This window comes from Protopterus annectens, chromosome 8.part0 (assembly GCF_019279795.1).
Source record: "Protopterus annectens isolate FY-2018-M chromosome 8.part0, PAN1.0, whole genome shotgun sequence".
Classification (NCBI taxonomy): domain Eukaryota; kingdom Metazoa; phylum Chordata; order Ceratodontiformes; family Protopteridae; genus Protopterus; species Protopterus annectens.
In genome coordinates, this window is record NC_056741.1 from 825,665,493 (window position 1) to 825,691,364 (window position 25,872).

General features: G+C 41.8%; 1 protein-coding gene across 5 annotated transcripts in view; it reads left to right on the forward strand.

The window, feature by feature from the left end:
• Nucleotides 1–25,872, forward strand: part of SYN1 (synapsin I) — a 2,007,545-nt gene that overhangs the window by 1,750,287 nt on the left and 231,386 nt on the right. For 2 of the 5 annotated variants that reach the window (XM_044080298.1, XM_044080300.1), the window contains one exon: nt 20,508–21,387. In XM_044080298.1, the coding sequence (XP_043936233.1) occupies nt 20,508–21,376 (869 nt within the window). In that variant the 3' untranslated portion in view covers nt 21,377–21,387. Of the gene's footprint in view, nt 1–20,507; nt 21,405–25,872 lie in introns of all 5 variants that reach the window. The other 3 variants (XM_044080296.1, XM_044080297.1, XM_044080299.1) reach the window with 2 other exon arrangements.

A 25,872-nucleotide genomic window follows, 5' to 3' on the forward strand; every position in this document is an offset into this window, starting at 1 on the left:
GGAAGGAGGATAAAATAAAGGAAAAAAGCAAGAGAGACATATACAGATAAACAGCAAAATGTGGGAGAAGGGTAGCTTGAATTAAGAACCCTAAGTGGTTAGATGTAGACGCACCAAGTAACTAAATTAGGTGAGGAGGACTAAAAGGAAATAATGAAATTGACATAAGAAGAAAGGGGAGGGGAGCAGTAAAGTTAGGGGAAATGTGGATAAATAAAATACAGAAAAATAATTAAAATAGAAGTAAAGTTAGAGATAAATTAGATAATTAAAATAAACAAAAATAAATAAAATAGAAGTAAAGTTAGGAAAAAAGTGGATAACTAAAATAAACAAAAATAAATAAAACAGAAGTAAAGTTAGGGCAAAAGTAGATAACTAAAATAAACAAAAATAAATAAAATAGAAGTAAAGTTAGGGGGAAAAGTGGATAACCAAAATAAACAGGGTTGATCATTCAAAGAAAAAAAACAGAAAAAGAAAAGGGATTTGAAAAGATGACTGGAATGCAAAAAAAAAAAAAAAAGAAAGAAAGAAATTAAGAAAAATAAGGGGCAGACAGAAGGGTGACAGTCTGGGTAGTGTGCCCAACAAGAAAATCAATTTAGGGTATAATGTTATCGGAGCAGCAGCAAAGTGTAAAAAAAAAAACACATAACTTGCAGAAAGGGAACATGACATAGCATAATCCAGCAGTGACAGAGAGAGGGGAAGAGGAGGCAGCATCTCCAGCAGTGGAATATGAAGATATCAAACAGGAGACAGCATTTCCAGCAGTGGAAGATGGAGATATCAAACAGCAGGCAGCATTTCCAGCAGTGGAAGATGGAGAGAGGGAAGAAGAGACAGCATCACCTACAGTGTAGGATGGACAGAGAGAAGAGGAGGAAGCATCACCAGCAGTGATGAGTTGATAGAGGGTAAGAAGAGGCAGAATTAGGAAGAGGAGAGAGCATTACCAGCAATGAAAGATAGAGAGAGGGAAGAGGAGGCAGCATCACCAGCAGTGAAGGATGGGGAGAGAAAAGAGAAGAGGAGGCGACATCAGTAGTAGTGAAGGATGGAGAGAATGAAGAGAAGACATCAGCAGCAGCAGTTAAGGATGGAGGGACAGAAGTGGACACATCATCACCAGCAGTGAAGGATGGGGAGAGGAAAGAGGATACAGCATCACCAGCAGTGAAGGATGGGGAGAGGGAAGAGGACACAGCATTACCAGCAGTGAAGGATGGGGAGAGGGAAGAGGACACAGCATCGCCAGCAGTGAAGGATGGGGAGAGCAAAGAGGATACAGCATCGCCAGCAGTGAAGGATGGGGAGAGGAAAGAGGACACAGCATTACCAGCAGTGAAGGATGGGGAGATGGAAGAGGACACAGCATCGCCAGCAGTGAAGGATGGAGGGAGAGAAGTGGACACAGCATCACCAGCAGTGATCGATGGGGAGAGGAAAGAGGACACAGCATCGCCAGCAGTGACGGATGGGGAGAGAGAAGAGAACACAGCATCATCAGCAGTGAAGGATGGGGAGAAGGAAGAGAACACAGCATCGTCAGCAGTGATGGATAGGCAGAGGGAAGAGCACACAGCATCACCAGCAGTGAAGGATGGGGAGAGGGAAGAGAACACAGCATCGCCAGCAGTGAAGGATGGGGAGAGGGAAGAGGACACAGCATCACCAGCAGTGACGGATGGGGAGAGGGAAGAGGACACAGCATCGCCAGCAGTGATAGATGGGAGAGGGAAGAGGACACAGCATCACCAGCAGTGAAGGATGGGGAGAGGGAAGAGGACACAGCATCGCCAGCAGTGAAGGATGGGGAGAGGGAAGAGGACACAGCATCACCAGCAGTGATGGATGGGGAGAGGGAAGAGAACACAGCATCACCAGCAGTGACGGATGGGGAGAGGAAAGAGGACACAGCATCAACAGCAGTGAAGGATGCGGAGAGGGAAGAGAACACAGCATCGCCAGCAGTGATGGATGGGGAGAGGAAAGAGGACATAGCATTACCAGCAGTGAAGGATGGGGAGAGGGAAGAGGACACAGCATTACCAGCAGTGAAGGATGGGGAGAGGGAAGAGGACACAGCATTTCCAGCAGTGAAGGATGGAGGGAGAGAAGTGGACACAGCATCGCCAGCAGTGATGGATGGGGAGAGGGAAGAGGATACAGCATCACCAGCAGTGATGGATGGGGAGAGGGAAGAGAACACAGCATCACCAGCAGTGATGGATGGGGAGAGGAAGGAGGACACAGCATCAACAGCAGTGAAGGATGCGGAGAGGGAAGAGAACACAGCATCGCCAGCAGTGACGGATGGGGAGAGGAAAGAGGACACAGCATTACCAGCAGTGAAGGATGGGGAGAGGGAAGAGAACACAGCATCACCAGCAGTGAAGGATGGGGAGAGGGAAGAGGACACAGCATTACCAGCAGTGAAGGATGGGGAGAGGGAAGAGGACACAGCATCACCAGCAGTGACGGATGGGGAGAGGGAAGAGGACACAGCATCGCCAGCAGTGAAGGATGGGGAGAGGAAAGAGGACACAGCATCGCCAGCAGTGAAGGATGGGGAGAGGGAAGAGGACACAGCATCGCCAGCAGTGAAGGATGGGGAGAGGGAAGAGAACACAGCATCGCCAGCAGTGAAGGATAGGGAGAGGAAAGAGGACACACCATCGCCAGCAGTGAAGGATGGGTTGAGGGAAGAGGACACAGCATCACCAGCAGTGAAGGATGGGGAGAGGGAAGAGGACACAGCATCGCCAGCAGTGAAGGATGGGGAGAGGGAAGAGGACACAGCATCACCAGCAGTGATGGATGGGGAGAGGGAAGAGGACACAGCATCGCCAGCAGTGATGGATGGGGAGAGGAAAGAGGACACAGCATCACCAGCAGTGACGGATGGGGAGAGGAAAGAGGACACAGCATCAACAGCAGTGAAGGATGCGGAGAGGGAAGAGAACACAGCATCGCCAGCAGTGAAGGATGGGGAGAGGGAAGAGGACACAGCATCACCAGCAGTGATGGATGGGGAGAGGGAAGAGGACACAGCATCGCCAGCAGTGATGGATGGGGAGAGGAAAGAGGACACAGCATCACCAGCAGTGAAGGATGGGGAGAGGGAAGAGGACACAGCATCGCCAGCAGTGATGGATGGGGAGAGGGAAGAGGACACATCATCACCAGCAATGGCGAATGGAGAGAGGGAAGAGGATACAGCATCACCAGCAGTGATGGATGGGAAGAGGGAAGAGGACACAGCATCACCAGCAGTGATGGATGGGGAGAGGGAAGAGAACACAGCATCACCAGCAGTGAAGGATGGGGAGAGGGAAGAGGACACAGCATCACCAGCAGTGAAGGATGGGGAGAGGGAAGAGAACACAGCATCACCAGCAATGAAGGATAGGGAGAGGGAAGATGAGGCAGCATCAAAAGCAGTGGAGTGTGGATGTAGGGTTGAGGAGGCAGCGTCACCAACAGTGGAGTTTGCAGAGAGAAAAGAGGAGGCAGCTTCACAAGCAGTGGAGGATGGAGAAAGGGTAAGAAGAGACAACATCACTTACTGTGAGGGATCGGCAGCGGGAAAAGAAAGAACCAGCATCACCAGTAACGGAAGATGGTGACAGAGTAAGAAGAGGTTGTATTACCAGTAGTGGTCACTACAGAGTGGGAAGGGAGGCAGCATCATAACCTCTGACAGATACAGGGAGGAAAGAGGAGACAGCATCACCAGCAGTAAATGATGGAGAGAAGGAATAGGTGGCCAACAGTGGAGGATGGAAAGATGAAGAGGAGAAGGCAGCATCACCTGTAATGGAGGGTGGGGAGAGGGAAGAAAATGCAGCATCACCAACAGTGAAAGATGATGAGAGGGAAGAACAAACAGCATAAAAGGCAGTGGAGTACAGAAAGAGGGAAGAAGGCAGCATCACCATTACTTGAGGATGGAAAGAGACAAGAAGAGGCTGTATCACTAGCAGTGGAGGATGGAGGGGGGAGGCAACATAATTATCAGTGGAGAATGAAGAGAGGGAAGTACCACCAGCAGTGAAAGAGTGGGGAGATGGAAAGGAAAGCAGGGTCAACATCAGTAAGGATGGGGTTAGAGAAGATAAGGCAGCAAGTGAATGAAATGAGAAGGATGAAAAGAAGACAGCATCAAAAACAGTTGAGGATGGACAGAGAGAAGAGGAGACACTATTGCTAGTACTGGAGGGTGATGAGAGGCAAGAGAAGGCAACATCACAAGAAGTGGAAGATGGAGAGAGGGTAAGAAGAGTCAGCATCATATGCAGTGGACAATGGGCAGAAGAAAGAGGTGGAAACAGCATCACCAGTAATGGAGGATGGGGTGAGGGTAAGAAGAGGCAGCATCACCAGTAGTGTTAGATGGAGACAGGGAGGAGAAGACAGCATTCACCTAACTGAAAGATAGAAAGAGGGAAGATGAGGAGGCAGAATCACAAGGAATGGAAGATTGAGAAAGGGAAGAGGAGGAGACATCATCACCAGCAGAAAAGGATGGAGAGAAGCAAGAGGAGATAGCATCTCCAACAATGGATGATGGAGACAGGGAAGAGAAGGAGGAAACATCACCTGCATTTGAAGCTGGAGAGAGGAAAGAAGAGAGAACATCACTAGCAGTGGAGGATGAATAGACAGAAAGAGAGAAGGAAGCATTAACAGCATTGGAGGGTGGACACAGGTAGTAGGAGGAGGTAACATCATCAGCAGTGAGCAATGGTGAGACAGACAGAAGTGAGGCAGCATCACCAGTAATGAAGGATGAAGAGGGTGAGGAAATGACAGTATCATCTGCAGTGAAGGATGAGAGAGGGAAGTGGAGACATCAGCAACAGCAGATAAGGATAGAGAGAGAAGATAAGGCAGCACCTCCAGCAGTGGAAGACAATGAGTGGGAAGAAGAGACAGTACAAAAAGCAGCAGAGGGTGGACAGAGGGGGGAAGAAGAGTCAGCATCATCAGTAGTGAAGGATGGAAAGAGGGAAAGGAGGAGGCAGCATCATCATTAGCAGTGGAGGATTGAGAGAGTAGAAGAGGCAGGAGCTCCAGCAGAAAAGATGGAGGGCAGGAAGAGGAGACAGTATCACCTGTGGTGGAGGATGAACAGAGGAAGAGGAGGAGGCAGCATCAACAGTAGTAAAAGATGGACAGACAGAAGAGAAGGAAGCATCACCAGCAGTGGGAGGATGGCCAGGGAGAAGAGAAGAAACCATCACCCACACTGAAGAATAAATAGAGATAGAAGAGGAGGAGACAGTATTAACAGCAATGGCAGATGGAGAAATGGGAAGGGAAGGCTGCATCACCAGCAGCAGAGGAATGAGCAGGAATTGCTATAAAAGGCAGAAAGCAAAGTAGCCACAAAGTGCATGATGATGTGGAGAGTGAGGTGCAAGAGGAGTAAAACAAAAAACATCAATACATGTGAAAGCAGAGAAATACACTGTGCCATCTATCCTCCCTGTAGAAAGTTGAACAACATTGCAGAATAAAGTAGTAGAATAAATAGTGATAGGTAATATCTGTAAAATGTGCTGGTTTTCACATGCACAAGATGTGCACATGTGTATTGGCTGAGCATGGCATTGAGCATGTGGCAAGGTGAATAACAGACAATGAATATCAGCACTGTCTCCATATATTTATTAATGTTAAGCTCTGTATGTCTGCATGCATGTTCAAGGCAGATGCACAACAAATGACAATGATACCAGCTAATATATGCAAGAACCATCTACATCCAAGAAGCATGAGAAACTAAAAAAATGTGTAGAAAAAGGATCTTATGGAGGAACAGGAAAGAAGAAAAGTTTCAGATAATTAAAATGGCAGAATATGTGCTGGTCTGAGTAATTTGATACTATATGGTTAACAGTAACCATGCAAAAAAACAGAAACTTCAGATTCCATTACAAAACTACTTATGAAACCTGTTTCCCCACTGTAACTGTTCTTGGGAGGTACATGCTTTCTGTTTCACTTGGGCAACTTCCCAGCTAAGCTGCATACAACTTTGCAACATCAACTCATTAGGGTGTTTGCTGTAGATGTCATCAGTACAGGGAGCTGAGGTGTCTTCCTCCTTCAAGATAGCTGAGCTGGCTTTACCCATTAACTCATCCTCCTTACATGGTACCTACGTCATTCATACCAACAATGTGTTAGCTGAATAACTTTATACAATTTCTTCACAATGCAATAATTAATAAAATTACCAGAAAAGTCTTCCATTCTGGTTTAGAAGTGGTAGGAACCTTAATTAGTGAAATGGCTTAAGGTGTACACAGTTTTAAAAGAGAAACGCATGTGAGACACAGTAATAATTTGTTGTGTTAATAAGGCAGTCTTTGTCAATACCAAATGTAAAGAGACATTTAAAAATACCCCATCATGAAATACTATAAATAAATAAATTGTATAACAAGAGAAAGAAAATGCTTACTGGTTATTAATAAATCTCATTCTATTTACCTTAAGACCACACACTTAAGCAAACTAGTAAAGTGCTTAAGGGAACCATTAGGAAGCCTGAAGTTGAATAAGAATTTAAAATAGCTACTAAGCCCAAAAAATTACTACAAATTTATTTTTCTTTAACTATGCCAGGAAGTTAAGGAATAATACCCAACAATGTCTGGATCTAGTCCACTGCTCACTCTAACCTAAAGAAAACAGTTATATTTTAGCTAACAACTTTAGTGCAAATTTTACACCAGCCACAGTTATAGCTATTTCACAAATTCTACCATCATGCCCACTCCCTTTTTCTTTACTATAAAAAAAGTCGTCCTGTCATGCCTCTCGAAAGCTAAGAACATCTAATCCATAGGACCAAATAACAGCAAATTGTTTGATTATCAGTACCAAATATGGCCCATCTGAACCCCTACGTAACATGTTTGACATAAGCCTCCCCATTGGTTGTACTCCTGAAACCAGGAAAGCAGCCACTGTAATGCCATTACACAAGGGTGGCCTAAGCATCCACTCTTGGTAACTATAGACCCATCACTCTCATTATACTCACATGCTATGGAAAGTATTATCTCAAAGCTTATTAATCTGGACATTGAAAATCTTTTAACCCTAAATTCATCAATTTGGCTTTGTCAACAAAGTCCTGTCTCTTTAATCTCATTAATTTCTTTATTTCGAGTATATCTGGACCTGGCCAAAGTGTTTCACACCATTCTTTATCCAGCCATTATTGACAAACTTGTAAGTAAAAATATAAACCCTTTTGTTGTGCTGTAGATAGTGAACTGGTTATCTGACAGCACCCATGTGGTCAGAGCTGCAGGTGCCATTTCTGAAAACAAAAAAAAGTTACCAGCAGTGTACCTAAGGGCTCAGTATTGTGCCTCTCCTATTTGGAAACTTTTTTACATCTTCAGGCTAATACTCCTGGCCTACATGGTTTTCTAAGTTTGCAGACAAGTGTACATTGGGGGTTGTTGTTCATTATTCCACTGACTGGCAATTGCAACAACATGGTTGACTATTCTAACAATTGATTCAAGGACAATGGTATCAAATTAAATGTTAAAAATGTGGTATACTTCATTCTGGTAAGCAAAATATTTCCCATACCATGTTAGTGACACACTGTTGTAAGTGATGTAGGCATTCCTTTTGGCAATTTTTTATCTTTTGGCTATTGTGTCTCCACAGTAGATCAGAAACTTTTGTATCTGGATCATCTAATTTCCATTGGCACATCCTCTAGATCCAAGGAAGTTTTAATTCCACTTTATCCATAGCTCATCAGACCCATTATTGAATATAATACCCTTTTTGCCATGTGTTCATCTAAACATATCACTCAATTTGAAAGACCTTAGAGGATCCTAAATAAAAAAACATCAGTGTCTTTAAAAATCTTTGTTATCGTGACAGATTGGCAGCCTTCTCTCTCTGTAATCAGTTTTCTTATAGACTACTCCACTGACTCTGATCTTTTGGGTCATGAACATATGGCTCCTCAAATACCTTGCTAAGGGAACCAAACCTTAATCAACAGATAAGTAAGACATGCTGGCATGATAGATTCTTAATGTATTCCCCTTCTAAAACAAGCTTATACTATGTGTCAAATTGTGGAACCTTTTGCACCTTTAAGGTAAACCTCAGTAATTGAATGGTCAGCCTCAGATTCTCCCAATTCTTGGTTGTCCTTGAGAATGGAGAGAACTTTAGATTACAGGTTATTAGCTTGTAATGGTCTGCATATTGACTGCCTAGTATTCAGCTATGAACTGAAAGAACTATATTAATAACCAAATAATTCAATATACAGAGAACATAAATGTATTAAAGAATTGTCTATACATGTTAAGGAACTTAATCCTAAATATTATGATGAATCAATATACAGTGAAACTAAATCCAGTTACTATTGACTATTAAAGAACAGTACAAGTGAGCAAACTAATTATAATATCCCATAACTAGTGCTACCAGTGCCTGACTTAACAGACAAAACTGAGGCAGTACATGTTTCAGTTCATAGACATTTTAAAGGATTGCTTTAACTGTGTAAAAAATGACAAGCATTTTAAAACTAGTCTGTGAAGAAGACATATTCATGAATACTGTTTTGGAGTGGCTGGAACCCTTAACAATGTAATGGATTAATATGTACACAACTTCAAAATGGATAAGCATTTGAAACAGAATAATAATTGGATTCTACTAGAGATGATACACCTTATATTAAAAGGGTAGGGCTACATTACATAAAATGATATTTCAATGACATAAACATAAGGCAGTTAAAAATTATGAATGACCACAAAATCACAGCTTTGTTTGACATGCTTCAAAGGTGAAATGATTTTGATAGATTTTGTTGTGCTAAAAGAAGCGTACTCAACAAAATGCATACTGTGGATGCACCACTGATTATTTTATACAAAGTTTTGGCAACAAGATTTCTTTCCATTTGGAATTTTTATCATACATAATATCACATTAATTCTGTATACAAAAAAACCACAAATGACCACCAATCATTTTCTGTATCATTAGTCAACTTCTAAAATTAAGCATTTTACTGTACTAGTCAGCTGGCTACTAGAAATATTTATGAATAAAATCCAAGACTGAGGTACTAAGGAATTTTTCTCTTGCAATGTTTTGATCTCAAGGACAAATCTCTTGTAAACAAATGTTATGGGCAAGGGGAAGTAAGTCCCACCACAACCCTATCATGTGCCACAAATTACTATATTTGTGTATACATAGCCAAAGCATTTGTATTTTTGTTTGTTTGTTTCAAATTTTGGCACACATTTAGAAGAGAAAAAAATACCTTCAGATGTAATGCATTCAACTCTATATTCTGAGACAACACTGATAATTGAAATTCAGCACTTGTCTAACCTTACTTTGTTTTTTATAGAATTATCAGTTATGGCAAAGTAGCAGTCAAACTCACACATTCCCTCCAATACCTGAATTCAGTGAGCATAATGGATTATAATCATCCTGTTGTATATTTCATACCTTTTTCCAAAGTAAGCAAAGCAATGAAAAGTCCTTACAACATAAAGACCAGTTAATGGAGTGTTTTTAGCGGTTTACTTATTTTGCTTACATAATAGACTACATGTTACATTGTTTCATATTTGTTTTTTATTCATATATAAATTTTGAGTATTTTGTTATGCAAAATAGCTCCAACACCTAATGTTTCAAAGTTGCTGTAAGAGATGTAATTGTTCTTGGCGGAAGTATTCTGCATCCAAAACATAAGTTATGTAAGTATTTAATGTCAACACACACACACGCGCACACACGCGCACACACACACACACACACACACACACACACACACACACACACACACACACACAAACACACATATCCCATTCTGTAAAACCTATCTCCATTCACACAGACACAAACACACCATTCTGTAAAACCTATCTTCATTCAAACACACACACACACACACACACACACACACACACACACACACACACACACACACACACAGCATTCTGCAAAACATACCTCCATTCATCAGTGACTATCCCCCGTGCACTGAAATGCATCTAGGAATAAGCAAAACCTTGTTCTGCTCTGCTCTTTAACAAAATCAATCCCATTTACAGTGGACACTGAATACTATAAAACATAAAGTCCTGTGTTCCAGCCCCCTCCTGATCATTTGGAAACAAATCTCCAGCACAGACATTAATACTATCTGTGCAGATGTAATGTCCTGACACTGATGGATGTGGATTGTCAGAGTTCTTCCGGGCTACTTTAATAATCTTCCGTACCAATTCAGGTGCTTAGCAGAGCTTTTTTTTTTTACTTTTTTCCTATGGTAATTCAAGTGCAAAGTAACAAGTAGCAGAGTTTTTTTTTTTTTTACGTTTTATAAGGTCAGGTTGGGCACCCCAGCCAGCACTAAGCACTACGCAGCTGCCTGGGTCTGTGCTCTCAACTATCCTTTGTGAAAAGAAACTGAGATATACTCTCTCTCTCTCTCTCTCTCTCTCTGTCTCACACTTACACTCAGCAGATACTTTTGCTACTTCAGCTAATTTAGTTTTCTTTTTATTTGCTTTGTTTTTGTTTTATTTTTTATTTTATTTATTTTTTTTTTTTATGCTTGCTAAACTGACATCTTTAGTAATCATAAACAAGATAATGGAGTTTTTTTTTTTTTTTTGTCTGTGCTTCACAGTGACTTAATACAGTGCTGTGAATTTGCCGACTTACTAGGCTCTCCTCGTACATTAATATCCTGTTGGGGACATCAGTGAGCCAGTTTGCTACTCATCTGGTAACATAAGGATTGGTGCCTAGCTGAGAGAGTTTATCTATTATGCCTGAGTGGGGAATAGTGTCAAAGACTTTGGCCAGGTCAAGGTAGGTGGTGTGCACCGTCTTGCCCTCGTCCATGGCTTTGGTGACTATCTCGAAGTCAAGCAAATTTAGCAGAATGACCTCCCTTTGATGAAGCCAAACTGTGTTGGATGAAGTGTTTGGAGTTTGCCAATGTCCTTGTTAATGAGGTCTGTGATAATCCATTCCATTGCCTTGCAGATCAGGCTAGTTAGATTGATGGGTCTATAATTTCCCGATCGGTGGATGCTCCACCTTTGTGTAAAGGGATGACAGTGGCTGTCCTCCACTCAGCTGGGATGAAGCCAGTACTCAGGCTTTGGTTGAATAGGGTGCCTAATGGTGCTGCAAGTTCCTGCCTGAGTTCACGTAGGCTGCAGCCTAGGATGTTATCGGGTCCCATGGATGCTGTATTTTTTGCCTTTGAGAGAGCAGTGATGACATGTTCCCTAGATATAAGGGGAAGGGAGTCAGGACTGGGGATGTCCTGATTTACTGATGGGGGGACAGAGGGGTAAAATATTCACTGAATCTGCCAGCCAGCAAGTTTGCTATATCTACAGCATTTGTACATGTGGTGTCCTTGACCACCACTTCTAAACTGATCTGGGTGCTTCCTTTGAGGTTGCGGACATTTGTGAAGGAGGCCTTATGATTGTCTCTAGTAGATGTGGCCAATTTGGACTCAAAGTTTGCTTTGGGGGATTTCACTAGTGCTCTTATTTCTTTGTTTAGGCTAAGGAGACATTGCTTCCAATTGGGCATCTGCTCCTTCTTGGTCTTGGACAGTAATTTTTCTTTGTGCTTTGGTTTAGTTTTGGATATTGGTGCCAGTTACTACAGAGGGGGAGGGGGCTGTGAAGCTGTTTATACCATCCCTCAGAAGCCTTAGGAGGTTGTAATCAGCTTTGGAGAAGTTTTTATGTCTGATCCTAGCTAGAGGAAGGTTAGGGGAGATGGTGACTTAGTGACAGTTTTGTGGTCGTTCTTACCAGGGAGGATGATACTATAAGGATGCTGCATTGGTTACTGGTGTTGGTTAATACCATGTCCAAGATATTATCACCCCTTGTAGGAGTATCTATTAGCTGTTCCAAGGCATTTGCATTGACAAAATCAAGGAATGTTTGGGCATTTGTGTTCTGGCATGTGTAGTTCTTCCAGTCTGTGTTTGGGAAGTTAAAGTCACCCAGGATCAGGGTAAAGGGTTGAATCTTGATAGAGTTGAACAGATCCAAATAGGCAGATTGGACATCTGGACTCAGATTTGGGGACTAGTAACTACCTATGATTTGAATAGGGGTCTTGTTAATGGATAACTGCACCTAGAGTGCCTCCTGTGTGTCATACTGTTTGACCAGCCTCAAGGTGTGTATGTCTTTAATGTATATTGAAACTCCACCTCCTTTGGCTTTACTGCCCACAGTTTGGGGTCTGACTGTATGATAGTATGAGTAACCAGGTAAGGCTGGGGTGCTCTCCACAGCTTTGAACCAGGTTTCTGTGACTGCACAGATGTCAGCATTTTCCAGGGTTAGGGATGCTTGCAATGAGTGCAGTTTCATGTTTAGACTCCTAGTCTTTAGCAACATGACCTTTAATTTGTGTTTTGTTGAAATTTTATGTTGGTAGTTTTAACCTCATCACTTTTACTAAAAAAGGCACTATAGAGGAGGCAAGAGACTTTGCCAGAAGCCTGAAGCCTAGCTGAGACAAATGCAAGCTATCTCTGGCAAAGCATTGTGGTCTGTCAATCATATCTTCTCAGGCTTTGAGGTACTGGATCCCCTGAAATGACAGCAGAAACTAAGCCAATTGTTAAAGTCAATCATTTTCTGTTTGTATTGAGGCATCATTCTGGGTGACGGCAGAATGCTACTTAAGGTTAGGGACATACCTGCTTGGGACACATAATCAGTGAGCTCAATCATGTCTCTTGTCATATGGTCCAGAGAGATATGTCTCAAGTCATTCAAGCCAGCATGGACTATGACAGAGTCATAACAGTACCTGTTGTTGAGAGAAAGGAGAGCGTGTGTGATATGGTGGATTCTGGCACCTGACAGACAACTAACCGTGACTTTGTTTGGGTATGTTTATGTGGAGGACCTCTGCATATGTAGATGTATGTCGTGTAGGTATGGGTGGTGTTTGAAGTGTAGTGATTGTGTTGACAACCTTTTCAGTGCCAGATATACTGGCTTGAGGGGGAGAGAGCTTGGACTCTAGGTTCCTAATGTAATTGCATCTCTCACAAATTGTGTTCCTAGGTGGTAGTAGTAGATGGCTGTGCGTGTACATGAGGCAGTTGCTACACTGTTTCAGGGTACCCATATCAAGCAGACTGGCAGGAGAAACTGTAGGAAATTGTCCATCCATATTTGTCAGAATCTGAGGGAGCATGGCCAGGGAGAGCTAAGGGGTGGGCCTAAAGTGCAAGTGCTTAAACCAAAACTAAGAATTTAGAATAGCACTTAAGAATAACACTTAATAATTTTGACAGGCTATAAACAAGCAGTAATAAATGCAACAGAAAACATGCAGTTGAACACTATAGAGAACAGGCAGCAAGTAGCAGGAAAAAGCAAAGCAAGATGAAGTAACAGAGTAGTAGGAAGAAACACAAATTAGAAAAATATAAGCAGCTGAATAAAGTGTCTTTTTTTATAAAGTAAAAAGGGAGTGAGCAGGAACAGAAGATAATTCAAGGTAAAGGGACTAAGGAGTTTGGCCTTCCCAAATTATCTCTGTATTAGGTAGAATGAGTTAAAGAAATGGGACTGAGAGGAGTGTCCTATATCAAATTTACAGTAGGGACAGGCAACTCCCAGAGCCATCAACTTTAAGAACACAACAGCAATAGGGTGGGAGAACAAAAGTTTCAGCACAGATCAGAAAACAATGCCAGCAAATATATAAATAATTCAGTCAAGCAAAAATAAAGACAGTGCATAACTCTGAATAAAGTGCCAAAAAATATACTTATCAGCTCTATATTTCCAAATTGTTTGAGAAACACTCTCAGTCAGAACAGAATGAGATTCTAGCAATGATATGCAGGAATTTACAAAAGAGAATATTTTTATACCAGCAAGCCTTGAGACAATCAGATAATACAAAAGCTGTTAGATCAGTTCTACCAACTTTAAGAACACAACAGCAATAGAGTGAGAGAAAAAAGTTTCAGCACAGTGAAGCAAAAATAAAGACAGTGCAGAACTCTGAACAAAGTGCAAAAAATATATACTTATCAGCTCTATATTTCCAGATTGTTTGAGAAGCGGTCTCAGAGCACAAGGGGATTCTAGCAATGATATGCTTACACATATACCAGCATATTTATAAAGGAGAATCAGAATGTTGTTTCTGAATGGCAGATGAACATTCAGTCTGCCCTGTATGTTGATTCCTTATGCTCATTCATGTCATGATCCCATGGCCAAAGAACCTTATCTATCATACAGATAATGGGTTGTTAAGGACTACTCACTCATTGACTCTGTCCTGATCATGACTTGCATTTTATTTCTTTCATATTTAATATTGACATGGCTGTGACCAACTGCCACTATCTGTTACTTACACTCTATTTAAACTAGCACAAGGAAGCGGTCACTAACATTACAAAACTGCTAAGGACAGGAATCGATGCCTGTAATATGTTGCCACATAGCAACACTTTTTGTCACATGTACAACAGCATAGTAAAATCAACAAGTTAATAGTAAAAAACAAAGTAAAATAATAATATAGTATTTCATTACAGTTGCTTCTTGTTGCGAGTATCGTTAAAATTCAACATGAAGCATCAGATCTCAGGAGAAGGCCTGAAGGCGTTTTTGAAGGGGCTCACTCATAATAAGTGAATAACAAATATCACAAAGCAGCTGCAGTGCAAAAGAAAAGCTCTATCTGCAGAAGCTAATTGCATAGACTCAGCCACTGTCTTCACATCATGGCATGCAAATGCAAGGGATGTCTTCCACGTAGCATGTTTGTTTGAATGCAGGACAAATTATGTCAGAACACATATCTGTTTAGATATGGGTCCAGAAACTGGATTAAGAAATCAGTCTAGAAGATGGTGAGTAAACATGTGAGTAAACGTGTTTGTGTGTGTGTGTGTGTGTGTGTGTGTGTGTGTGTGTGTGTGTGTGTGTGTGTGTGTGTGTGTGTGAGAGAGAGAGAGAGAGAGAGAGAGAGAGGAGAGAGAGAATGGGCCTAAATGGAAAAGAACAAGAGATTGTGTGCACACCTTCAGGGAGGTGAAATACTCTATACAGACCGACATTGTTTGATACAGTGTTACTGACCATTCCTAAATATTAGCTCCCCAACAGACAGAAGAGCCTTTTGCCAGGTCTGTGAAGTATAGCAATTTAACCAGTATCTAACTAAATGAAACACCACTAAATGGTTTTAACCCACAAAAGTAAGATTACAAGACCAACACCTATTAGAAGTAACAAAGTCAAGCAATCATGTGGGGGTCTATGGAGGCTTTGCCTCTGACAGAAAACAAAATTGACTGAAAACTCTGATCAGATGGTTTAACTAAACTGAATGGCATTTGGTGAATCCATCTTTAGTATACCTAGACATATATGCCAACAGTATTGTGCTATACTGTGACTTTATTTTCAGAAGAGCTGCAGTTTTCCATAGCATTGTACTTTCTGAATTTCAGGCTGACATCATTGTTATAGACCATTAGTTCAATGAAAAAAGACCTCATCGGCATGGGTGAAACTAAATATGCAGTCCATGAATGTTTTTCAGACTCAGCACAAGGGGCGCTGTTTCCTTAAGTAATGGAGGCTGAGGGAATCAAACCCTGGACCATTACACAGAAAATAGCACCATGATCTGCTGCAACAACTGCCAGAGGATTACTTTGCCTGTTACATGAAAGAGACTTAACAGATACTTGGTGCTTCCATGGTGCTGTCAACATGTTTATTGATTGGGTGAACATTGTGTTAAGTATGTTTATTGACTTCAACAACTGGCTTAGTTTCGGGTGTCATTTCAAGGGGATCCGGTATCTGTCTGCCTGGGATGACATGGTTGACAGGCCTCAATGCTTTGCCAGAGATGGCCTCTACCTGTCACCCCTGGGATTCCAAATTCTGGACAAAGCCATTGCCTCCCCCATTGTGCCAGTTTTAGGCAATGTCTCAAAGACAAATCTTCCAACATAAAAGATCTGTCAAAAAGCAAATTGAAGGTCATGCTGCTTAATGCTGGGAGCCTTAACCTGAAAATGCACTCACTGGAGGCTCTCCTCGTACTGGAAGATGCCGACTTGGTTCAAGGCTGCAGAGAGCACCCCTGCCTTACCAGGCTATACCTCATTCCACACATTCCAACCACAAAATGAGGTCAGGAAGACAAGGGATGGTGGAGTGTCTATCTTCATTAAAGATAAGCACACCTCCAGACTGGTTTCCCAGCATGATGCACTAGAACTACTCCACGTCCAACTGATAGTTGGCGAGTCACCCATCCAAGTTATAGCCCACTATAGACCCCCCCTCCATGACTCAGGACACCCACTCCACCTACCCAAACCTACTTGACTCCATCAAGGTAACCCCTAACACTCTGATCCCTGGTGACTTCAACTACCCCACCATAGACTGGGTGAATTATTCCTACACTAATGAACTCACCCAATGATTCCTAGACTTCATCAGTTCTAGCTCACTAGATCAGCTCATCTCATCCCCCACAAGGGGAGAAAACATTCTGGACTTGGTTTCATCAACATGGGTGACCGCTGCACCACTCCCATAGTAAGTTCTTCCCTGGTGAGATCAGATCATCTGTCTGTCTCATTCGAAGTTTCTATCCCACCTACCCACCCCCCAGCCATAACAAGGCTAAAAAACTTCTCAAAAGTTGACTACAACCTCCTAAGAAAGGGTATCAGTAGCTTCACACCACTGCCCCCCTCAGAAGATGCAGACACCTATGCTGAACAGTATGCCAATGCAGTATATAAGCATCTGTACAACTGCATGGACTCAGCCATACCCAACAGAACTAAAATCTGCTCCTCAAGGAAACACAAACCTGTCTGGCGGACATCCTCTATCAACTGGCTTTACAACAAAAGGAAGAAACTGTTGTCCAAGGGTAAAAAGGAACAAATTCCAAATTGGAAAAACTCCCTCCTGAGAATCAACAAGCAAATTAGATCACTAGTGAAAACCTCCAAAGCCAATTATGAATCAAAACTAGCCTCTGAAACAAAAGGAAACCACAAAGCCTTCTTCAGTTACATCAGGAACCTCCATGGCAAAGACCAGTTTTGTTCTGAATTAGTACTTAACAGTACCACTTACACTGATCCTGTTGACATAGCCAACCTGCTAACAGAAAGGTTCAGTGCAAACCTCAGCCCCCTGTCCCCTACAAAGGCCCATTTGACATCTGTGATACTTGTCTCACACCTCACATACCTGTGGATCAAGTGTTAAAGGCCCTATCCAAGGCAAAGAGCACAGCTTCCATGGGACCCAATACTATCCCAGATTGTATTCTGCACCATCTCCAGCAAGAACTATCTTCTCCATTGAGCACCCTTTTCAACCACAGCCTAAGTACAGGCTTCATTCCAGCAGAGTGGAGAACTGCCATTGTCATCCCCTTGTGCAAAGGTGGTGCCACTACTGACACTGGAAACTATCGCTTCATTTGCTTGACGAGTGTGATCTGTAAATTCATAGAGTGTATTATTATGGATTTCATAAACAAGGACATAGGCAATCTCCAAGCACTTGACCCCATTGAGTTCGGATTCATCAAGGGCAGATCTTGCCTGTTGAAACTGGTTGACTTCTTTGAGACTGTCACCAAGGCCCTGGATGAGGGAATGTCAGTACATATAGCTTACCTCTACCTAGCCAAAGACTTTGACACAATCCCCCACTCGAGCATCATCAAAAAGCTAACACAACTTGTTGTAAATCCCTATCTCATCAGGTGGCTCATCAATAGGACCTGGTGCCTCACCTCCAACAGCAGACCTGTCACTAGTGGTATTCCCCAGGGATCTGTCCTGTGACCCTTACTGTTTGGCATCTACTTCTCAGAGGTCCAGGCAAAGACAAAAGGCCTGTGGCTGACCAAATTTGCTGATAACTATAAGTTGGGTGGTGTCATTGAGTCCCCAAATTATGTTAACATACTGCAAGAGGGTCTCACAGTAACAAACGACTGGTGCCAAAGCTATGGATTTAAGTTAAATGCTAAAAAAAAGTATTATCATACCATTCGGCAGAAACATGGCCCCTACTGATTACCACATAAACAGCAACCCCCTAAGCACACAACCTGTGGTGAGAGACCTGGGTACACAGGTTGACAACAATCTTTCATTCGGCCATCATGTAGTAGAAGTGGTCAGAAAAGCCTTTTACTTGGCTCATCTCATAAGTAAAGGGATTGCATCCAGAAAAATGGAGGTTATTATCTCTCTGTACTCCTCCCTCATTAAGCCAGTAATTGAGTATAACTCCCCATTTGGTGTGTACCTCTCCAAACACCTGCACCAACTGGAAAAGCCACAGAAATACCTCACAAAGAGAATCCATGGCCTCCAACACCTGTCCTATGCAGACAGGCTCAAGTCACTCTCACTCTACTCGGTATCGTGCAGATTTCTCAGAGGTGGTCTGTGTCTCACCTACAAGGCAATCTCAGACCCTGTCCTACAAGAGATGCTCCATATCCATAAGTCTAACTCCTTGTGCATTACCCGCTCGAAAGGCCTAAATCTAATATGCGGCATCAACAAAACCTGCTGAGGAGACAGGTTTGTCTCACAGATGCTGCCCCGTCTCTGGAGTAGACTTCCCATACACATCAAAAAGAGCACCTCACTGACCCTCTTGAAGCACAACCTTGATGAGTGGATAGGAAACCACAAATTTACCCCAGGGGTTCCACCTGTGTCCCTCACTGACAGGGGTGACAGGTGCTGACTGAGGTTTTTTGGGGGGACAAACTCCTAGCTAGGCTTGTAAGTGCCCCAAGGCCATAAGCCTGTTAACCTCTTATGAGCCGATGTGGCTTCTAAGAATCCTGAAAATGCTTTATGTTTATATCAATGCTTAATTTTCTTGGCCCTGATATTAGAGATGTTCTGCTGAGTTCATTGCAAACTCCTCTTTCTCTATAAGCCTCAGAGTCTTTTACCTTTTTATTACACTCCCAGGGAACTTAAGCATTCAAACTCACCTAAAACGGGGTCTCATGCTTTTTCATCCTTATTGCTTCCCTCTGCCGCTTCACAGTCACACTTGCCCAGAAAGGACATAGGTCAGTTGAATTCCTTGCTAAAAAAGAAAGCTTCGTGATGCACAGGGTAAAATGCACAAGAAGTGAAAAACATCCTTGATGTTCTGTATTTTGCTTGTTTTTATAATTATATTAATGGTCAAATTAATTTCTTTAGTATGCTTAGTCTGCATGTTGTGTATATATATATATATAGAGAGAGAGAGAGAGAGAGAGAGAAAGAGAGAACGGTCCTGTTTTAACTGCATGTTAATCAAATGCTACTTAGGAGGCATATAATTATTTTCATACTTATATTGACAGCTGGGTAAATGAGTGGGTTTAAGGACCCTTTTCAATCACGAACCAGACCAAATATGACTCACATACCTCTCAACTATCCAGAATTTTGCAGAATGTCCAGCTTGTTGCCTGATACTTTTGGTCTGCATGCATAAAATTTCTTTTTTTCTGGCACGTTGTTCAGTATTGCAGTCACTAAATAATGATGGATATTTGAGTTTCAGACTTCATATCCCTCTCAAAATGCATGCTAATGTAAATCCTGCTAGTCTATCAACATTCTACATTTATAAAAACAATACTCAACACCTGTCCCTGATTGTGCCACTTTGTCTCACCCATTATTTTTGGCTTTATCCAGGATTCTTGAGGAAGGCAGTTAAATATATAGACACACATAAACTACATTAGCTCTAAGTAATAATATAAAGACAATGTATGAACAACTATTAAGAGAATCTATTGGTGTTACCTAGAAAACGGAATTGCATTGTACAATAATATATTCTGCACTTATCCATTTATACATATTTACTTATATGAGAATAATATATTTTTATTGTTTATTTTATGCTTCTCTGCATCTGTAGAAAAGTTCTTTGGATGATTTCACCAGGTTAACAACAGATTAGAGACCTGAATAGAAAGAAGGTCAGACAGACAGATGTGTATCACTCATCTTAGGTTTGCCCAATGTATTACAAGAACATACATATGCAGAAAAAAATGTTTGTTTCATCCCTAAATTTTGTCACTTAAAACAGATTTAATTATTTCTAGTCACCCCTTTAATGACAGAAGACAGGACATTCTACCTAAAAGTAAATGTGTATTAGGAATAAGGACAATAAAAAGCATGTTTCTGCTCCTTTGTTGCTTGGTTTCTAAAATATGAGCACTGGTTGCAGTCACCTGTGTTCCTTGCATGCATATTCCATAAATGATAAATTATAGAAAATACTTAAAATGAATTTTAAATGTTGTTGATATTGTTAAATTACTTAAAATTTTACTTTCTTTGTTTCACTTAGGTGGTCCAACTCAGCAACCACAAGGACCCCAGCCTCAGCGTCAAGGACCACCATCTCAGCAGAGACCTTCTCCACAGGGTCAGCAAATCCAAGGTTTAAGCCCACAACCAGGGGGCCCAACACTACAACAGCAGCGCCTTCCCAGCCCAACCAGCCAGCAGCCACCAATACAGCAACAACAGCAGCAGCGACAGCCAGGTAGTGGTGGGCAAACTCCACCACTGCAACGTCAAACAGGCCCTGGATCCCAGCAGCAGCCAAGGCAGCAAGGACCCCCATCTGGCCAACAATCTCCACAACAACAGCGACAAGCAAGCCCCAGTGAACGACATTCACCCCAAATGCAACGGCACCCTGGGCCAGGTCCGCAGCAACAGCAGCAACAACAGCAAAGGCAGCCCGGGCAACCTATGCAACAGCAGCAATCAAAACCTTCAGGTCCTGGTGGTCCTCCACCCCAACAGCAGCGGCCCTCTAGTACAGGAGGATCATCTGCCACACAGCAGAGGCAGTCTGGCCCTGGAAGCCAACAGCCTCCACAGCAGCAACAAAGGCAAGCGGGTCCTGGAAGTCAACAATCGCAGCAGCCAAGACAACCTGGCCAAGGAGGCCAGCAGGCACCACAGCAGAGGCAGGTGGCTCCAGGGGCACAACAGCAGCCACCAGCACAGCAGCCCCAACAGCGTCCATCGGGCCAGCAGCAGAGGCAGATGCCAGCAGCCACAACTCAGCAGCCCAGGCCCAGCACCCAGGGTCAAGGCCCAGTAGGTCCTGGACAGATGCAGGGTAGACCACCTGTCCAGCAGAAGCCTCAAGTAGCACAGAAACCAAGCCAAGATCAACCAGCTCCACAACCACAGCTGAAGTAAGCTGCCGTTTGGTCAGTTGCCCTGGAAGGTGTTTCTTTTAATTTTTGCACACGTAAAGCATGCTTTAGCAGGTGTTGCTGCACAGTTCAGCACTTTAGGCAGTGACTTCTAGCATGTTTTAGTAAGCACTGCATAGTTAACTGTCAGCAGCAACTTTCAGCATGGCTCAATATAGTGATCAGCAGCATGACCTCTTTTTTATGGCATGGCATTACAGATGAAGAAATGCAGTCACAAGAAGTATAGTGATAGCCAAAGAATTAATAGAGATATTCACTAAGAACTGTTAAGTTAATGTATGGCCTTTAAGCCTGAATAGCCTATTTTATATTTTTGATTGACAAGGGCCCCGTTATTACAGATATAATAAATATTTTGCACTTTAAACTTTTGTACTTTGCTTAGTTGTAGTAAAATGTATATCTAAGTCTGATCGGTGTAGAAATAACACATTTTAAAAAGAGATAATGAATGCAAAATGACTGATTTCTCGTCAAGAGGTTCAACACTAACACCTTCCCCTTAGTCTAGGTAAATAATGTTAATGGCAAACTGACCATATCCTGAATGAATAAACAGGTCAAACAGCACAAGACTACTTTAGAAGAAAAATGTGTTTTGGTGGGGTGGGTTGTACAGGCAAAGAAGGAACACATTCTCTTTTATATAAAGAACTCCAGGGTCACTACATCTCAGAGTAAATGAATTCCTCTTGCAGTGACATCTGTTGACCAATGTGCACTTCAACCACTTAAGCATTATCAAATAAGAAGCCATTACAATGCGGGAACATACACGTTGCATGACGGCCATGTATGTCACTGGTTGCGCTTGGCCAGAGCATGCTGTCAATGAATGAGATCAGTCATCTGGGTTTGTCACTTTGATTGAGATGCAGTGATCTTAGAGCAAATTATATCAAGGCTAAGGTTGCACTTTCACTGAGGTGCAATGATCTCAGACCAGATTCTAATAAGTCTGAGGGCATAGCATGTGTGGCATCCTGCATGATGGGGTGGAGTTTGTCCTCTATGAAAGGAACAACCATCTTAGAAAACAAACCAATCTGGTTACTTATTTTTGAACTCCCTTCTAAACAACTGCCTGTAGACTGACATGAGACCCTCACATAAGTCAAATAATTCCCATCCCTCCCAGCTTGTCTACATATCAAAGTAATGGCAGTGGCATGAGATTTGAAGACATCTGCTTGCCTGCCATCTGAGTATGATTATGGTGGACAAGACTGATGGAACGGTACATAACAGCATTTGGGAATATATTTAAAAAGTTACTCATGTGACCCTTACCGAGTAATTAGTGGACATATGTCTAAAACCAGTGCTTTTGTGTATGGGGATAATACCCTGACTAATGCCATGGTGTCACAGTTACAATTAGTCATTTAAGCATTATGATGGCACTTGTATGAAGGATGTCCATGTCCATTCTGGACACTGATGGTTCACCTTTAGGTGCACCTCATTTATTATCCCTGCAAAAGGACAGGGACCCATAGGGAGGAACTGTCTTCAGGGAACTAGAGCAGTAGTTGAATTGCCATGAAGGTGGAGTGATACAATAGCATGCCCATTGCATGTCTGTCCCAAGACTTGAATGGGTACATCCAAATGGGTGCGAATCTAGGTCCCTACTCAGTAACAGTGTGATGCTGCCCAGGGTGCCTCAATTTCCTTACTGGCACAAAATATGAGTCAGAATTAATCTTGGTGAGGCTAGTTAAGTGCAGTTGACCTGGTGAAGAGGGGGCAGTCCTTGTTGAAAGCTGCTAGTCAGCTGTGGGGAGCCCCCCCCCAAATAAAAACAGGTGTACATACGTTAGTCACATGGAGTTTCATGAGGATTCATGACAAACGTTTCTTTTTTTGTTTGTTTTGTTTTTTGTTTTTTTTGGTGGGGGTGTTGTTTTTTTATTTTTTTTTTATTTTTTTTTATACCAGTTCCTCAAATCCACCTCTCCCTCACAGTAGCCAAATGCTTTACATTCCTCACCTTGTGTTACTGCTGGCCTGTTTAACCACCTTATGCCTCACATACGAGCACTGCTTATCCTTCATGGCAGTGAGGTCCAAGATTGTTTATAGTAGAACCTAAGATGATTTTCCTTTAGCCTGCTGTTTCTGACCCTGAAGGATGCCTGTACTCAAAGCACTGTATCAGCATTGAAATAATGCTGCGCGTTATTAAGGTGCTTCATCGTACAGTTCTGAATTTGGTTCCCACCATTTCTGCTTATAATCTGTGTGCCTCTGAGCAAGTCACTTAGCAAGACAGTGCTTGCAAGTTGACCCTAAAAATAAGCACTTGTAAACATATACACCGTTATTCTGGAATGCCCTCTCTACTCCCACAATGTGCCTTGTTGCGACAAACACACTAGTGAGACAGAGTCTACATTGTAAAAACAAATTTCATTAATTTGTATTTACAATGTAATGAAACTCACATAATTGATCCAAATTCATCAAAACAGAAACATAAAAAAAAACAAAAAATAAGTTTTTTGAAGGTAGACAAGACCTTCTACATCCCCCGCTCTCCCCTACTTTACCATAATAATTCAAGATCAGACAATAGTGTGGAAAAAGTTAAGTCCCATAGCCCACAAGATGCACTGTTGCACAAAACCCATACTACAAGAGAATATCTAGGAAATATTCACTTACTCCACAAATATCTGAGCAATCTAAGTGATTTGCACAAAAAGAATAACCTACACTACTAAAAACATTCAACTATCAATGAATCTTAAGAAAAGATTCACATACTATAATAAAGCAACATACAACTACAAGATTGACAACCTGCATAGACGGATGAATTCAGTATTGATCTAAGAAGCTAATAAAACATTCTACCAACTGCATATTAACATTCTAAATAGCATCTTATATATGTATGTGTATATATATATATATATATATATATATATATATATATCTAGAGAGAGAGAGAGAAACACATGCACATACGCACATACACACACACACACACACACACACACACACACACACACACACACACACACACACACACACACACACACACACACACACACACAAACATACTCTTAGTGTTAATACAGTGTCTTCCAGGACAGTGTCTCATTATGTCTTTGGTCATTCCATGATAACAGGTTCACTGTTAAACCTGGTGCCCAATCTACACATTTAAAATATCTGGCAAGTTTTCACTCTAAGACAGCCTAGAGAAAGTATAAAAGACAAGCATAACTTTCGTCATCATATACACTGTATTTTTTTTTCAAGACAGTCAATTTCTGAATCACACAAACTGCAAAGTTTGTTCTAATATGTTGTAGAAAACAATGAACTGTACAATATTAAATAATTCACTTCTAACATTTCAACAGATATAATACACACCATACCTCTCAACCTATCAGCACAAGAAATCTAGAGAAAGCCAGAAATAATGGGGGGACTAAGGCCCAAAAATAGAGACAGATTTTTAATTTATTTTATTTTATTTAACATTTGTTTACCGGGAATGTCCGATTGGAATGAATCAATTTATAGCAGAGGCCTGGGAAGAAACTCTTCAGATGCATGTCTTTGTAACTACTGCTCCTATAAACTTACAAAGTTGGTAGAATAACAGATTTTATGTTATTATGTATTTTCTAATGTATATGAAGACAAACAAATGTCTGTCATTATTTAGTATTATACCATGACCCCCCATTAATATTCCAAAACGTGCGCGCTGATTGATCAGCGTGCACGTTGTAAATCGACTTATACTAATGGAAAAAGGTCCGGTCGCCCGGACTTTTTCCATTAGTATAAGTCTTTTTTTAAAACACTGTCTCGCTATGTTAAAGGAGTTTAACATAGTGAGACAGGTTTAAAAAAAGCAAAGGAGATCTCCGTTGCGTTTTTTAAAGCTGTCTCGCTATGTTAAATTCCTTTAACATAGCATAGTAAAAAGCAACGGAGATCTTGCTTTCTCCGTTGCTTTTTTTTTAAAACCTGTCTCGCTATGTTAAATGGGTTTAACATAGCGAGACAGCTTTAAAATAAGCAACGGAGATCTCCATTGCTTATTTTAAAGCTGTCTCGCTATGTTAAACCCATTTAACATAGCGAAACAGTTTGTAAAAAGCAACGGAGATCTTGCTTTCTCCATTGCTTTTGCCCACAGCTCTGATGTACTGCATAGGCATATGCATGCGCAGTACATCAGAACTGCCGCGGAATACCAGACAGCTGCAGAAGGGCAGCAAGGAGGCATTAAACAATGCCATTATTTAAGAAAATGAATTTTTTTTTTCTTAAATAATGTCATTGTATAATAGCAATAACCCACTTCTGGGTGTGGGTAATGCTGTATTTACCCATGGTTGGCTTTGTTTGGTCCCTCGGGCTTCGCCCTCATGACCAAACCATGCCAACCGTGGGTAAATCCAGCATTGCCCACACCCAGGCGTGGGTTATTGCTATATTATTTAGTGA